The sequence below is a fragment of the Nycticebus coucang genome, chromosome 18 (assembly GCF_027406575.1).
Source record: "Nycticebus coucang isolate mNycCou1 chromosome 18, mNycCou1.pri, whole genome shotgun sequence".
Classification (NCBI taxonomy): domain Eukaryota; kingdom Metazoa; phylum Chordata; class Mammalia; order Primates; family Lorisidae; genus Nycticebus; species Nycticebus coucang.
Genome location: NC_069797.1, coordinates 21495203 through 21511739, shown reverse-complemented (window position 1 = coordinate 21511739; position 16537 = coordinate 21495203). Strand labels below are relative to the sequence as shown.

General features: G+C 48.8%; 1 protein-coding gene across 1 annotated transcript; it reads left to right on the top strand.

Moving 5' to 3' along the window:
- Nucleotides 1-1132: 1132 nt before the first annotated feature.
- ATP1B2 (ATPase Na+/K+ transporting subunit beta 2) lies at nucleotides 1133-7840 on the top strand. Its single transcript, XM_053569952.1, has 7 exons — nucleotides 1133-1853; nucleotides 3600-3728; nucleotides 4057-4161; nucleotides 4273-4478; nucleotides 5129-5185; nucleotides 5970-6068; nucleotides 6183-7840. Exons 1-7 carry the CDS (start codon nucleotides 1742-1744, stop codon nucleotides 6345-6347), a joined length of 873 nt encoding a protein of 290 aa, XP_053425927.1. The 5' UTR covers nucleotides 1133-1741; the 3' UTR covers nucleotides 6348-7840.
- Nucleotides 7841-16537: the final 8697 nt, after the last annotated feature.

Sequence of the window (16537 nt, the reverse complement as noted above, 5' to 3'; positions counted from 1 at the left end):
GGTGCCTATAGTCCCAGCTACTCAGGAGACTGAGGCAGGAGGATCACTTGAGCCCAAGTGTTTGAGGTTGCTATGAGCTACTGAGGGCAACAAAGTGAGACTCTGCTGCAAAAAAAAAAAAAAAAAATTATGTCATGTGTCTTTTACTGAAATTTTAAATTATTTTTTTATTTATTATTTTTTGAGATGGAGTTTCACTTTGTCCCTGTGGAATCATAGCTGACAGCAACCTCGGTTTCCTGCCACAACATCCTGCTATATTTTAGAGACGGGGGTCTCACTCTTGCTCAGGCTGGTCTCCAACTCCTGAGCTCAAGCAATCCACCCTCCTTGACCTACTAGAGTGCTAGGATTACAGGAGTGAGCTACTGTGTTTGGCCTTGAGATAATGACTCTTAACCTGCGGTATTTATTTTTACTTACTTATTTATTTTTTTAGACACAGTCTCACTCTGTTGCCCAGGCTAGAGCGCCATGGCATAAGACTAGCTCACAACAACCTCAAACTCCTAGCCTGAGGCGATCCTCCTACCTCAGCCTCGGAAATAGCTGGGACAACGCTCGCCTGCCACCACGCTGGGCTAACTTTCTCTATTTTTAGTAGCGACAGGGTCTCACTCTTGCTCAGGCAGGTCTCAAACTCCTGAACTCAAGCGATACTCCAGCCTCGGCCTCCCGGAGTAGTTGGATTATACACGTGAGCCACCATGCTCGGTGTCTCAAGTTCTTTATTTCTTTCATATTCTGCTCCAGCTGTCTCCTGGACTCGTCCGTGGTATCTCTTTATCTTAGTCTAACTCCTTGCATGGGGCATCCACTTTAGAGCATATACCTGCTTCTCTTGTCTCTGAATCTCTCTGAGGTTATCTTTCCTTCTACCCCCCGGGACACGCCCTCTATCTCTTCCTGCCACTCTTCCAGTCCAGTACCTGTAGTAGGGGTAGTGGAGAGACAGCCAGGTCCCTAAGAGAAAGCGGAGTGGGGTGGGAGGGAGCGGCCCAATCCCTTTCTCCATATTTGCATATGTATGAGGTCGCCTGGGCCAGCGGCGAGGAGGCGGAGCTTCTGAGGGTTGAAAGGGGCGGGCACCCCCAGAGCCACTGAGTATAAAGACCTAGAGCTGTGACCGCGGGCTCTGCACTGCTGAGGAGCGGAGCCTCCAACTGGGGGCCCCTCCTATCCCTGGCTGTCCCCCAACTGCGCGTCCCTGCCCCACCCCCGCGGCTGAGCCACACTACTGGTGCAGTGGTCTCCGCTTGGCAGAAGAGCCTTGAGCGGTCACCCGCCGGGTTCCACAGCCTCTTTCCATCATCTCGGATTTCGGGGCAGCCTCCTCCCCTACCTCTCTCTGGTTGTTTGCACCCCTCTTTTTCTGCGATTCGCTAGGGTTTTGTAGCCGTCTGTTTTTGCATCCCTTTTCTTTTTCCTTCTAGACGATTTTGAGGGTGAAGCTGCATTCACACCCCTTACCCTTGTTATCTTTCCTCGCTCTGACAGCCTCCCTTGTCGTTGCAATCTGGGGGCCTAGGATCCCTGCATCTTCCGCCACATTGCCAGCACCCCGCAGCGCGTGAACCTGCACCCCGGAATTTGCATCAGCTTCATATCTTAGCGGGGTCTCATTTGCCCCCACCGCCTTTGCTCCCCGTGCTTTCGAGTGCGTGGAGGGCTTACAACGCGCGGTGCCCCTGCTTCTCCGCAGCTCCCAGCCCAGTGCAGGGACTCGCCCCGCGCCTTCAAGATGGTCATCCAGAAAGAGAAGAAGAGCTGCGGGCAGGTGGTTGAGGAGTGGAAGGAGTTCGTGTGGAACCCGAGGACGCACCAGTTCATGGGCCGCACCGGGACCAGCTGGGGTACGCGGGGTCGGTGCTCCAGGGGCCGGGGGAGGGGATCAGCCGGGCTATGCCTCGGGGGTGCAGGATCCCGCGGACAAGGCCCCAGCTCCCCTCCCGGGTCTCCGGCGTCAAGCCCCCCTGCCGGGCTCTGGGTTGGGAGGGGGCCGAATCACCAGTCTAATCTCCCCGGCTGGCCGTGCGGAGGCGGAGAAAGTAGGTCACAGCCGCCTTCCCGCCCCCCGCGGAGCCCCCTCGGGCGGGGGGTCGCGGGCTCTGCGCGCGTACCCGCGCCGCGGCGCTTTAGCTCGCTCTTGGGGCCTGTCCGCTCCACAGGATCGTCCCCAACCTCCCAAGAGCGCCCCTTCCCTCCCTCTGGCTCTTACTGGCTTTCCAACTCCGTCTATTTTTAGCTCATGCCCACCCCCTGGACCCTGGGAACATTCAAGAGGGGGCGGATCTTGGAGGGGGCATTAGGGGTGGTTCTTCACAACGGAAGTTGTTAGTGTATCCCAGCGCAGGGCGTTTGGAGCCTTATTTGGGTGCTTTGTGGGTGGGGGGCTGCTGGAAAGGGGTGACCCTGTGAGTTTGTTGAGGCTGGATGCTCTGCTCCGATGTCAGTGGTGGAGGGAGGAGTGCTCACAGTGGGGAGATGCGTCCATCATACAGCCAGGTGTGTCTGCGGGAGTCGGTGGCTTGGGAGCTTTCCTAGCCTTACCGCTGGCGGGACTCAGGGGGTGTGAAGGGAGTTGTACATGGTTGAGGATCTGGTCTGGTGATAGGCAGGTGCAGGTGAAGGGTGGGATTCTTCCTAAAGAGACTGCCAAGCTGGCAAGTTGAAGCACAAGGGACACTGCATGACACCATTTGCAATTTATTCACACTGGGTACTGTCAGCATGGGCTCACCCACTTAGGGGTCCATGAGGGCCCTTGTCATAAGGGAACTCCGAGTCTAGCCCCTGGGATGAGAAGGATCCAGAAATGCTTGGGAGAATCTGAGCACTGCGTGGAGAAAGTGTCTTCTGAGGTGGGAGGATTGGGTGTCTGGGGTGGTGGGAACAGCAGGGCCTTGCACCAGGCTGAGGGAATTATGGAGAGATGATGTCCTGGGAAGGCTGTGGGGAATTCAGTCTTTACTAGGCCGGGGTGATTGTGGAAGGTTCTGACAGCTGTCTCTGACAGATTTGTAGCTAGGCCAGAGTCTTAGCTTTTTTGTTTCAGAAACTGTCTTCAGGGTTTGGATTCTGCAGGGCACCAGGAGAGAGAAAATTTTGTTTGAGTCTGAGGGTCTGGGCTCTGCTGACAGCATAAGAGTTTGGTTGTAAATGTGGCCAGTACCAGTCTAAAAAGTCATCATGCTAGTGCAGCTTTAAGCATGAATACCAATGTAGAGGTTGCAGGACCATGCCTTTTTAGGACCATGCATGGTTGAGAAGTTGGAAATATAATTGGAGGCAAAATGACAGAAGCCTATACTTGGAATTGCCCAGCAACAAGAGTTTAAGTCTCTTGTGGCCACCACAAGGTTGGACTTTGCTGTGCCTGAGGACCAGGAGGGGGCTGGGAGTCATGGCTGGATGCCAGATACAACTGCCTTGTTTCCAACTTGTCTCATTTTGCTCCCAGGGGAGAAGGCTCTAAGATGTCACTGTGGATCTGCAGCTAGCCCCAGGGCAGAACTTCTGAGTGGGTAGAGGGGTGCAAGGGATAGGTGTGGTCACAGTGGGAATTTTAGAACCTGCTGACCCTGTTTCCTCCTCCCTAGCCTTTATCCTCCTGTTCTACCTTGTCTTCTATGGCTTCCTCACTGCCATGTTCACCCTCACCATGTGGGTGATGCTGCAGACAGTCTCTGATCATACCCCCAAGTACCAGGACCGGCTGGCCACACCAGGTGAGTGATGAGGTTCCCCCTGCCACTTTAACTGCTGTGTGTCCCCAAGCTTCCAAAAGGAACCGTTCTTTTCAGGAGTTTGGTTCTAATGACCCAATCACCATGTCCTAAGAAGTTCTTTTTGAAGTTTGCCTTCCTTCCCATTTCCTGCAGCTGGGAGCAAACTGGGGAGGTGGCAGATAACCACAGGAGATCACCCTCCCTTGAGGACAATCTCAGTTCTTCATCCCATTCCTCATGTCAGTGTTCCCTGTGTGTCCAGCTTCTTCCCTTGTGTGCAGGCCTTCATCTTATACATACTCCCCACTCCTGCCCCTGTTGGCTATAGGCTTGATGATTCGCCCCAAGACTGAGAACCTTGATGTGATTGTCAACATCAGTGACACTGAAAGCTGGGACCAGCATGTTCAGAAACTCAACAAGTTCTTGGAGCGTGAGCATGGGCCTGGCTATGTGGCACTCCAGGATTTGGAGGAGGGGTTTGGGAAGTGGGTCCTGGAAGTGGAACCTTGGATCCATTACTCTTTCCTTCCTTCTGCCTTAGCTTACAATGACTCTATCCAAGCCCAAAAGAATGATGTCTGCCGCCCTGGGCGCTACTATGAACAGCCAGATAATGGAGTCCTCAACTACCCGAAACGTGCCTGCCAGTTCAACCGAACCCAGCTGGGCAACTGCTCTGGCATTGGAGACCCCACACACTATGGTTACAGCACTGGGCAGCCCTGTGTCTTCATCAAGATGAACAGGGTACCCAAAGGAGAATGGAGAGAGGGAGCTAGGGCCACCATCTGCTAACAGCTGTGTTCTTTCACTGGGGCTGATTGGCATGAGAAAGATTTTTGTATATTTGAGTAGCAGAGAGAACTAGAGAGGTGGGGCCAATAAAGGCTATGCTCCATAGTTTTAGAATGCTGAATGTCTATTTTTTTTTGAGACAGAGTCTCACTATGTCACCCTCGGTGGAGTACCGTGGCATCACAGCTCACAGCAACCTCAAACTCTTGGACTGAAACGATTCTCTTGCCTCAGCCTCTTAAGTAGCTATCACTACAGGCGCCTGCCACAATGCTCGGCTATTTTTTTGGTTGTAGTTGTCATTGTTCGGCAAGTCCAGGCTGGGTTCTAACCTGCCAGCTCTAGTATATGTGGCTGGCACCCTAGCTGCTGAGCTACAGCTGTCAAGCCCCCCCCTCCCCCGTTTTTTTTTAATAGAGGTGAGGTTTTGCTATCTTGCTTAGACTCGCATTGAACTCCTAGGCCAGAGCGGTCCCCCACCTTGGCCTCCCAGTTAACTGGGACTATAGGAGTGTGCTACTGTGGTTGGCTTAGTTTGATTTGGATGCTTGTCTATGACAACTTCTTCCTTTGACTCTCACTACCCTTCCTTTTCACTCCAGGTCATCAACTTCTATGCAGGAGCAAACCAGAGCATGAATGTTACATGTGCTGGGAAGGTGAGTTTGCTTTGTGGCCATGTCCACCTGCCCTCCTGTTTGTCCTTTGTGGTTTACATGTAATTCACCCATTTCTCCCTATCTTCTTTGCTCCCAGAGGCCCCAGCACTATAGGGACAAGGGGGTAAGAGTGGGCTTTGCTGTGGCTTAAACTCCATGGGCTCTTACCCCTCTTGCTTTTCTTTAGGATGCAGAAGCCTGTTGTCGGGGGGCAGACACACCCGCTCTTCCGCCAAAGCTCTGGCCTCTGGCTTCTCTAATGCCTCCACATTCTCCAGTCCCTAACTGTCCATGTCTCCATGTCTTCTGCTCTCCCTCCCAAATCGCTTTTGCTCTTCAGTTCTCTTTAGGTACCTGGTAGCTGCTGATCTGTGAGCACCATCTGCCACCACCAAGTTGTCCTTACAACCCTGCTCTCCCTGCTCTGTCCTCCCTAGAAACTTGCTGTCCCTCTCCATTCATGCCCCCCCTTGCATCCTACTGACCCCTTACTCATTTACCTGTTTTTTCTTGGCTCTGCTCCAGAAACCGATTCCTGAAGATGGGGTAAGAACTTGGGTTAGGAATGGAGTAGAAGGCTACTGTGTCATTAGCACAGAAGTTCCCAATCTGGTGACAGAGACAGGCCATCCCCCTCCTACGCACACACAGACTCACAGCTCGAGGGAAGCAGACTTGAGACTAGTGTAATTGGGGATGAAAGAAGAACAAAGGGAAGTCTCGTGAGTTTCTGGGCGCCTGCCATCCCTAACTTACTCACCCCCTACCTTCCTGCAACCCACAGAGAAATGAAGATGCTGAAAATCTTGGCAACTTTGTCATGTTCCCTGCCAATGGCAACATTGACCTCATGTACTTCCCCTACTATGGCAAAAAGTTCCACGTAAGTCCCGGGAGAGGCCCAGGGCGATGGCTTCTTAAGGGGCAAATGTGGGGATCTTAGGAAGGGGGCTGAGTTGCCCCAGGCCCAGACTTTGGCACTGCTCCTCTGGCCTAGGTGAACTACACGCAACCCCTGGTGGCTGTGAAGTTCCTGAATGTGACCCCCAACGTGGAGGTGAATGTGGAATGCCGCATCAACGCTGCCAACATCGCCACAGACGATGAACGAGACAAGTTTGCCGGCCGTGTGGCCTTCAAACTCCGCATCAACAAAACCTGAGGCCCCTTCCTCCTGCCCCCACCTCTTTCCTGTGGATGCTTCTGGAATGTCCCTGACCCTGCCTGATCCCTCCCTCACCCACCCCAAAGGTATTTTTTATAACAGAGCTATGATTTGTCTGAGCCTCACACCCTTTTCCTTGACTACTCAACCCAACCTCATGCCCATTTTGAGTCCCTGGCCACATGTTTCCCACCATCTTCTCCCAACCTTAGCTCCGCAGAGACAGGGAGGTGGGCTGCCAAGATGGTTACAGAGGAACAGGAGCCTTTCTAGTTCTGGTTTTGCTGTGAAAGCTACTCACCTCTCCTGCCCTATCCCGAAAGCTATAGAAAATGACCATTGACCCACCCACCTACACACACACCCCTAAGTTCACCCCCTTGCTTCCTAGAAATGAAGGTGATGCTACCTCTTGCCATTTCTAAGTTTTCTCTCTGTTCTGCACCGTGGCTATCTTGGTGACTTCTGACTTACCCGGATCCTCTGGCAGGGCTCCCCCTTCCTTTCCATCCCTATTCCCACCTCAGAAAGGCAGCCATTTGTATTTGAGGACAAGGTGGTTCTGTGGCCTTTACCCTCTTTCCTGGCATGTCCTGCCTCTCAGGCGGTGGTGATTCAGTGAGCTGGGAAATGAGAGACTAGAAGAGAAGCCTGTGTTGATCCTTCTTGAAAATTATCTAGCAGCCCCTGACTCCCATGTCTTTCTGATTCTTCCTATCACCCAAATAGCCACTACTCAGAGGGGCGGGGCTGACCTAGGCTGAATATCCACTTTGTTTTTGCTGATGGCTCCCTTCCCCCTTTGGCCTTCCCAGAATATCTTTCAAGTTCCACTTCCCAGGGAGCCCTGGGGGAGGGGCAGCCATTTTTGGCTCCGTCCCCAGGTCCCCAGCGGCCACCTTGGAAACATCAGCTGGCTATGGGACTATTCCACCTCCTTCCACTGAGCCCACATCTGCCCCCACCATTCTCTTTCTGGCTTCTCTTAGCAAGTTATCAAGTAATCACTAACTCTTTCTCCTCCGCATGCCAGCCTGAAAGTTCCAACTACCTTCCTTAATCTAGGCTCTGAATTTCTTGGCTCCATCTCCTCGAGACCCCTTTGCCTTTTTTAAAAAAGAAATACCCATAATGCCCATAGAATGTTCAATGAGGGGCCGCCTGCTCTGAGTATTCTTTAGGTGTAGAGGCATTTTAACTCTTTCTCCTCCCATGTCCCTTCACTTCCTCACCTTCCCTAACCTCTCTTTCTTTTCTTAATTCTGCAGCCTCCACACCCCATCCAAGACAGACCCTTCCCTTTTCTCTCTTGCTGGATCTGTAGATCTGTGTCTTTTCCTTTCTTTGGTCCCCATGTTTTCTTGCACCTCCCCTTCTCAGTGGTCTCTCTCTGCAGTTATTTAATGCCTGTGTCAGATCTACTGTAAAAAGAGGATAAAGTACAATAAAATGAGAGCAATTATATATATAAATATATATCATATACAGAACCCTGTGTGCAGGTTGTTCCTTTCTGAGCATTTGGAGGAGCCCAGGGAAAGGGGTGGAGGGATTTGTGTGATCCCTAGGGTTACCCAGGCCTTGGGGACTACTCTTCACCTTTGACCGCTTTCTTCTTTATCAGGTTCACCTTCTTCACTGAAACTCATGTAGTCCACACTATCTTGAGATCACTCAATATAAGAGAGGCAGGAAGTTTTTGTCTCTTTATACAGTGATACTTATAAAGTGCCTACTGTGTGCATTCTAGGCACCGTGAGGACACACTTATGAAAGAGGCAGAGTTCCTGCCCCCAAGGAACTCCCCAGTTTAACAGGAAGGAGCCCACGGGAAACTCATACAAGGTAGACCTAAATGTGCTTCAAGGAGGGAAGAAAGCTGGTGATGACCAAAGTCAGTGTGCTCAACCACTTGCTTTCAGGGACTCTGAAGGGAAGGTTTCTTAGACAAGGCATCCTTTAAGCTGGGGCTTAAATGATGGGGTGCTTTGGGGAGAGAAGAGCATCAGCAAATGCTTAGAGACATGAGTAAAGTTGACTAGAAGAACCAAATCTCAAAACAACATGAACCAGATCCTAATTTTGTGTAAAAGTGCACACACAGACATAAAGATAAGCATAGAAAAACAGAATGGATAATTACATACAATGTTTGTTGTGGTAAATGGGGGAGGGGGTGGGTTTACAGCTCATTTTTATTTTCTTGGGGCTCATTTACTTTTGCAATGAGTTGATCTTAGTTATTTGTCTTGAAAAATAGCTTTATCGGGCGGCGCCTGTGGCTCAAGGAGTAGGGCGCTGGTCCCATATGCCAGAGGTGGCGGGTTCAAACCTAGCCCCGGCCAAAAACCAAAAAAAAAAAAAAAAGAAAAATAGCTTTATCACAAAGACATACAATTTTATCACAAATGCGTAATAGACACACATACACTTGGGTTTTGCTCATTGTTGTACCAAAATTGGATATTATACACATTTTCATGGATCTTACTTCTTCTTTCTTCTTCTTTTTTTTTTTTTGTAGAGACAGAGTCTCACTTTATCGCCCTCAGTAGAGTGCCATGGCATCACAAAGCTCACAGCAACGTCCAACTCCTGGGCTTAAGCGATTCTCTTGCCTCAGCCTCCCGAGTAGCTGGGACTACAGGCGCCTGCCACCACCCCCTGCTATTTTTTGTTGCAGTTTGGCCAGGGCTGGGTTCGAATCCGCCACCCTCGGTATGTGGGGCTGGTGCCCTACCCACTGAGACACAGGCACTGCCCCATCTTACTTTTTCCACTCAATAACCATCATGAACTTCCCCTGGTAGAGCTCTAATTCATTCATTTATTTTGTTTATTTTTTTTATTATTGTTTCAGGTTAATTTGAGGGTACAAATAATTAGGTTACAATGTTTGCATTTGTTAGGTAGAGTCCCTCTTATGATTGTGCTAATTCATTTTTTTAAACAGCTGCATAGTTCACAACAACCTCAAACTCTTGGGCTCAAGCCATCCTCTTGCCTCAGCTTCCAGAGTAGCTGGGACAACAGGTGCCCGCCACAAAAACGCTCGGCTAGTTTTTCTATTTTTAGTAGAGATGGAGTCTCGATCTCAGCCTCCTAGAGTGCTAGGATTACAGGTGTGCATCACCTCACCCTGCCTAGTTTATTTATTTGAGTGCGTAGTACATATTATAGGTCCAATGTTATTTTCCTATTTTGACAGCTTCATTTATCTTTAAAAATGCTAATTTGACCATATAATAATTTTCCTATATCCTGAAATCTATTCCTGCATTCTTTTTTTTTTTTTTTTTTTTTGCGACAGAGTCTCACTCTGCTGCCCTAGGATAGAACATGGTGTCAGCTTAGCTCACAGCAACCTCAAACTTCTGAGTTTAAGCAATCCTTCTGAGTAGCTAGAACTATACGTGCCTGCGGCGCCTGGCTAATTTTTAAAATAATTTTTTAGTAGAGATGGGGGTCTCACTTGCTCAGGCTGGTCTGGAATTCCTGAGCTGGAGAGATCCTGCCACCTTAGCCCCCCAGAGTGTTAGGATTATAGGCGTGAGCCACCCCACTAGGCCTACTTATGCATTCTTCCTTGCTTCTCCTGGCTTGTCTACTATGCCAAACCATATTGACCTGATTCCAGTAGTTTTAGTTTTTAAAAACATTGATATTTTATTTTATTTATTTATTTATTTTTGAGACAGAGTCTCACTATGTCGCCCTGGGTAGAGTGCTGTGGCATCACAGCTCACAGCAACCTCTAACTCTTGGGCTTACGTGATTCTCTTGCCTCGCCCTCCTGAGTAGCTGGCACTACAGGTGCCCACCACAACACCTGGCTATTTTTTGATTGTAGTTGTCATTGTTGTTTAGCAGGTCTGGGCTGGATTTGAACCCGCCAGCTCTGGTGTATGTGGCTGGTGTCCTAGCCGCTGAGCTACAGGCAATGAGCCAAAACATTGATATTTAAGAGATAGGGTCTGGATATGCTACCCAAGCTGGCCTTGAACTCCCAGACTGAAGCAATCCTCTTCAGCTTCCTGAGAACTGTGTGTGTGCCACTGCACCTGACTATATGCCATGTTTTCTAGTTCTTCTATTTTTTTTTTTTTCGAGACAGAGTCTCACTTTGTCACCCTTGGCAGAGTGCCGTGGCATCATAGCTCACAGCTATCTCCAACTCTTGGGCTCAAACAATTCCCTTGCCTCAGCCTCCCTACAGTCGCCTGCCACAACACCCGGCTATTTTTTTTCGTTTTTAGCAGGCCCAGGCCGGGTTCCAACCCACCAGCCCTGGTGCATGTGGCCGGCACTGAGCTATGGGTGCCCAGCCTTGTTATTCTATTTTATCAGTGCTTTTGCTAGAAGGTAAAACTAGCATTTTTCTATCTACTACCCACTAACTTACTAAATTCTTCTAATTTCATAAACTCTGTGGTAAAGCCTTTTGAGTTTTTTTTTTTGGCTGGGGCTGGGTTTGAACCCACCACCTCCGGCATATGGGACTGGCGCCCTACTCCTTGAGCCACAGGTGCCGCCCGCCTTTTGAGTTTTTAAGTACATAATCCTATGATCAAAAAGGCAGATTATATATATATACACATACACACATATATTTTTTAACCAGAGATCTTCCTTTTTTTTTTTTTTGAGACAGAGCCTTAAGTTGTCGCCCTGGGTAGAGTGCTGTAGCATCACAGCTCACAGCAACCTCCAACTCCTGGGCTCAAGGGATTCTACTGCCTCTGCCTCCCAAGTAGTTGGGACCACAGGCACCCACCACAACGCCTGGCTTCTTTTTGGTTGCACCCATCATTGTTGTTTGGTGGGCCAGGGCTGGATTCGAACCCACCAGCTCAGGTGTATGTGGCTGGCGCCTTAGCTGCTTAAGCCACATGCGTCAAAGCCAGATCTTCCCTTTTCTTTTCGTCCTCTTAAATGCACTGAAACCACTGTTAACAGATATCCCAGTATCGTTCTTTTATTGTTTGTTTTTTTGAGATAAGTCTCACTTTATTACCCTGGGTAGAGTGCCATGGCATCATCATAGCTCATAGCAACTCCAAATTTTTGGGCTCAAACTCTTGCCTCAGCCTCCCAAGTAGCTAGGACTATCGGCATGCTGTTTTTGATTTTAACTGGATTTATCTTGGTGTTTAATTATTTAGGATGATCTTGACTAATATATTGGCATTCCATTACCAGTCTATTACTACTTTAATTAAAGTTTTTTTTTTTTTGTTTTTTTTTTTAGAGACAGAGTCTTACTTTATGGCCCTCAGTAGAGGTGCCGTGGCCTCACACAGCTCACAGCAACCTCCAACTCCTGGGCTTCAGTGATTCTCTTGCCTCAGCCTCCCAAGTAGCTGGGACTACAGGTGCCCGCCACAACGCCAGGCTATTTTCTGGTTGCAGTTTGGCCGGGGCTGGGTTTGAACCCGCCACCCTAGGTATATGGGGCCGGCGCCCTACGGACTGAGCCACAGGCGCCGCCCTTAATTAAAGTTTTTAAGGACTGGCTGCTGAAATTTAATCAAATTCCTTTCAGCATCTGTCGGCATCATATAATTTTTCTTTTTCTCTTTATTTATTTTTATAATTTTCTTTTTAATTTGGTAACATAATGAATTATATTGATAGATTCTCTGCTACTAAACCAACTTTGTGCTTCTTGAACAAACTATTTGGTTATAGTGTAATTTGTTTTCCTTTTTTTGTTTTGCAGTTTTGGGCCAGGACCGGGTTTGAACCTGTCACCTCTGGTATATGGGGCCAGCATCCTACTTCTTGAGCTACAGGCACCACCCTAGTGTAATTTTTCTGATTTGTCAGTATATTTATATTTTTAGAAATTTTTGCATCTGTATTTATAAGTTAATTTGGTTTCTGGGTTTTTGTATCTTTTTTTGTGTTTGAGACAGCCTCACTCTGTCGCCTCAGGCTAGAGTGCCATGGGATCAGCCAGCTCACAGCAACCTGACTCCCTGAATTGCTAAGATTACAGGCATGAGCCACCATGCTTGGCCTGTATCTTTAGTTTAATGTTTGTTAAGTCAGCATAACTTTAAATCAATTAGAGATTTCACTCTTTTCCCATGGCCCAGAAATTCAAAGTTTAAATATTAGACCATTTGGTTGTTTATCTTTGTGTTTTTTCAAACTCTTGAGGTTTTTTGTTTGTTTTTGTTTGAGACAGAGTCTCACTCTGTCACCCCGGGTAGTGTGCTGTGACATCATCATAGCTAACAGCAACCTCAAACTTGGGCTCAGACTATCCTCAGACTATCCTCTCCACTAGCTGGGACTATAGGAGACCACCACAATGCCTGGCTAGTTTTTCTATTTTTAGTAGAGGAAGGGTCTCACTTTTTGCTTAGCCTGGTCTCAAACTCCTGAGCTCAGGCAATCCTCTTGCCTTGGTCTCCCAGAGTTAAGATTACAGGCGTGTGGGTGGCGCTTGTGGCTCAGCGGGTAGGGCGCCAGCCCCATATACTGAGGGTGGTGGGTTCGAACCCAGCCCTGGCCAAACTGCAACAAAAAATAGCTGGGTGTTGTGGTGGGCACCTGTAGTCCCAGCTACTTGGGAAGCTGAGGCAAGAGAATTGCCTAAGCCCAAGAGTTGGAGGGTGCTGTGAGCTGTGATGCCATAGCACTCTACTGAGGGTGACGAAATGAGACTGTCTCTAAAAAAACAAAAAAGGAAAAAAAAAAGATTATAGGCGTGTAATTAAAACAAAGCAAAAAAGGGCGGCGCCTGTGGCTCAGTGAGTAGGGCACCGGCCCCATATGCCGAGGGTGGCGGGTTCAAACCCAGCCCCGGCCAAACTGCAACAAAAAAAAAAAAATAGCCGGGCGTTGTGGCGGGCGCCTGTAGTCCCAGCTGCTCGGGAGGCTGAGGCAAGAGAATCGCGTAAGCCCAAGAGTTAGAGGTTGCTGTGAGCCGTGTGACGCCACGGCACTCTACCCAAGGGCAGTACAGTGAGACTCTGTCTCTACAAAAAAAAAAAAAAAAAAAAAAAAAAAAAACAAAGCAAAAAAAAAGAAATTATAGGTGTGAGCCACTGTGCCTGAATTTTTCTTTTTCAAATGCATGTCTCTCTTTCTGTATTATTTTTTTTTTATTTTTATTTTTTTTTGTAGAGACAGAGTCTCACCTTATCGCCCTCGGTAGAGTGCCGTGGCGTCACACAGCTCACAGCAACCTCCAAATCCTTGGGCTTAGGCGATTCTCCTGCCTCAGGCTCCCGAGTAGCTGGGACTACAGGCGCCCGCCACAACGCCCGGCTATTTTTTTGTTGCAGTTTGGCCGGGGCTGGGTTTGAACCCGCCACCCTCAGCATATGGGGCCGGCGCCCTACCAGCTGAGCCACAGGCGCCGCCCTCTTTCTGTATTATTTTAAGCCCCTGCTTTTGGATTTACCCTTTCAACCAAATTTGTCTTTTTTTTTGAGACAGAGTCTCAAGTTGTCACCCTGGGTAGAGGGCAGTGGCGTCAAAGCTCATCGCAACCTCTAACTCAGCTCAAGTGATCCTCTTACCTCAGTTTTTCTATTTTTTACTAGAGATGGGGTATCTCTTTTGCTCAGGCTGGTCTCGAACTTGTGAGCTCAAGCAATCCACCCACCTTGGCCTCCCAGAGTGCTAGAATTACAGGTGTAAGCCACTGCACCTAGCCCAAATTTATTTTTTCTTTCAATAATTTCAGTTTCAGTTTGTATTTTTTAGGATGCATACTAAGTTCCTCTCCTCTTTTTTTTTTGTAGAGACAGAGTCTTACTTTATGGCCCTTGGTAGAGTGCCGTGGCCTCACACAACTCACAGCAACCTCCAACTCCTGGGCTTAAGCGATTCTCTTGCCTCAGCCTCCCGAGTAGCTGGGACTACAGGCGCCTGCCACAACGCCCGGCTATTTTTTGGTTGCAGTTTGGCCGGGGCTGGGTTTGAACCCGCCACCCTCGGTATATGGGGCCGGCGCCTTACCGACTGAGCCACAGGCGCCACCCCCTCCTCTCCTTTTTAATGATGGAAACATTTAAGGCTATACATACATTTTCCTCAGAGATCCTTTGTTCCTAAAATGAGAAAAATTTTCTAAATTAAAAAATAGGGGCCAGGTATGGTAGCTCTCACTTATAATCCTAGTACTCTGGGTGGCTGAAGCAGGAGAATTCCTTGAGATTAAGAGTTCAAGACCAGGTTGAGCAAGAGTGAGACCCTGTCTCCAAAATTAGCCAGATGTTGTGGCAGTTGCCTATAGTCCCAATTTTTGGGGAGGCTGAGACAAGAGGATTGCTTGGAGCCCAGGAGTACAAGGCTGCTGTGAGCTAAGCTAACACCATGGCACCCTAGCCTGGGACAACAGAGTGAAACCGTCTCAGAAAAAAAAAAGATATATTGATTTAAGAATTGTAACTTCAGATTGGGGTTATGAGTAAGTTTGGAGATCTGATTCCAGACCTTATTGGGATAAGACCTGGAATCGTTTTTTTTTTTTCGAGACAGAGTTTCACTATGTTGCCCTAGGTAGAGTGCTGAGGCATCACAGCTCACGGTAACCTCAAACTCTTTTTTTTTTTTTTTTTTTGTAGAGACAGAGTCTCACTGTACTGCCCTCGGGTAGAGTGCCGTGGCGTCACACGGCTCACAGCAACCTCTAACTCTTGGGCTTACGCGATTCTCTTGCCTCAGCCTCCCGAGCAGCTGGGACTACAGGCACCCGCCTATTTTTTTTTTTGTTGCAGTTTGGCCGGGGCTGGGTTTGAACCCGCCACCCTCGGCATATGGGGCTGGCGCCCTACTCACTGAGCCACAGGCGCCGCCCAGTAACCTCAAACTCTTAGGCTTAAGCGATTCTCTTGCCTCAGCCTTCCAAGTAGCTGGAACTACAGGTGCCAGCCACAACACCCAGCTATTTATTGTTGCAGTTGTTGTTGTTTAGCGGGTCCGGGCACAGGTTCGAACCTACCAACTTCGGTGTATGTGGCTGGCACCATAACCACTGTGCTACAAGTGCCAAGCCAAGACCTGGAATCTTTGAGCTTGAGGTTGGGGGCCAGACCCCCAGGGCCTAGTGCAGTGCCTGGCACTAGTGAGTATTTGCTGACTAGAGGAGACAGATGATGACGGGGTGATCATAATTTGAGGGAAAGTCAGCAAGTGGAAGCAGAGAGGTTAGAGACTCATTGAAGGTCGCATAGCTCCTAGCAGAGCTGGCCTGAAATCACAAACCTCCCTCAATCCAGGGATCTATCAGCTCACAAAGGGATTAGCAGTCAGAATGGATCTGCCTTTTGAAGCAGTGAAGCAGAAATAAAAACAGAGCTGGGCCCCATAGCCTACACTCCCTGGAGACTCAGGTGGCTATCTCCCAACTTCACCTTCCCACTTAACCACAGCACCTGTGGCTGAGAAGGGAAATGTTGAGGGTGAAGGAGTGCTGGATGCTGGTCAACAAGGGAACTTTTGTTTACTTGGAATTTGCAGAGTAAATGTAAGTGTTCTCCCATATGTCCTCCAAGTCCCCATGTACACACACACACAATGGTGAATATGTGTGGTGATAGATGTGCTAATTAATTTGATTATGGTAATAATTTCACAGTGTGGTGATAGATGTGCTAATTAATTTGATTATGGTAATAATTTCACAGTATATACTAGGTATCAAATTATCACATTATATACCTCGAATATTTACAATTTTGGGGGGAAGGAGGGTCAAATGTACCTCCATAAAGCCAAAAAAGAAAAAAGAAAAGGAGAGCTTATCAAAGTGACCTGTCTACAGAAGCAAGGAGAGGAACTGAGTTTCAAGAGCTCTGGTTTGCCCAGTGGGTGGGAGCAGATGTTTAAGCTAAAGTTCTTTGAAAGAGCTGGATCCTGGCCTCCAGGGGAGAGTGCTTGGCATTCCTTGGTAAGAGAAAAAAATGGTGGTCCCCAGGGCAAGAAGGCCGTCGGCTTCACAGCCCTTTGGGATTCTTGGAGTAAAGGGTCCCCCTGGCACTTTAAGCCTGGCTGACAGGGTGAGGACAGTGGCTCCCAAAACCCATGTGTGGACCCTAAGATCCTCTCCAGCACCAGGGAGGAGGCAGGACAAGCCACCTGCTGCCTGTGACCATTCCTTCAAGTAATGGCTCAGGAAACAGTAGGCAATGGGGAGAGCCTGCCCCTGCCCCCCCAACTAGTAGCACTGA

Excerpts from the sequence above, each read along its gene's own strand:
- ATP1B2 (XM_053569952.1), top strand. The coding sequence starts at position 1,742 with ATGGTCATCCAGAAAGAGAAGAAGAGCTGCGGGCAGGTGGTTGAGGAG. Across the intron at positions 1,854-3,599 it reads CCGCACCGGGACCAGCTGGG|CCTTTATCCTCCTGTTCTAC; the intron begins GTACGCGGGGTC and ends CCTCCTCCCTAG. Across the intron at positions 6,069-6,182 it reads ACTATGGCAAAAAGTTCCAC|GTGAACTACACGCAACCCCT; the intron begins GTAAGTCCCGGG and ends CCTCTGGCCTAG.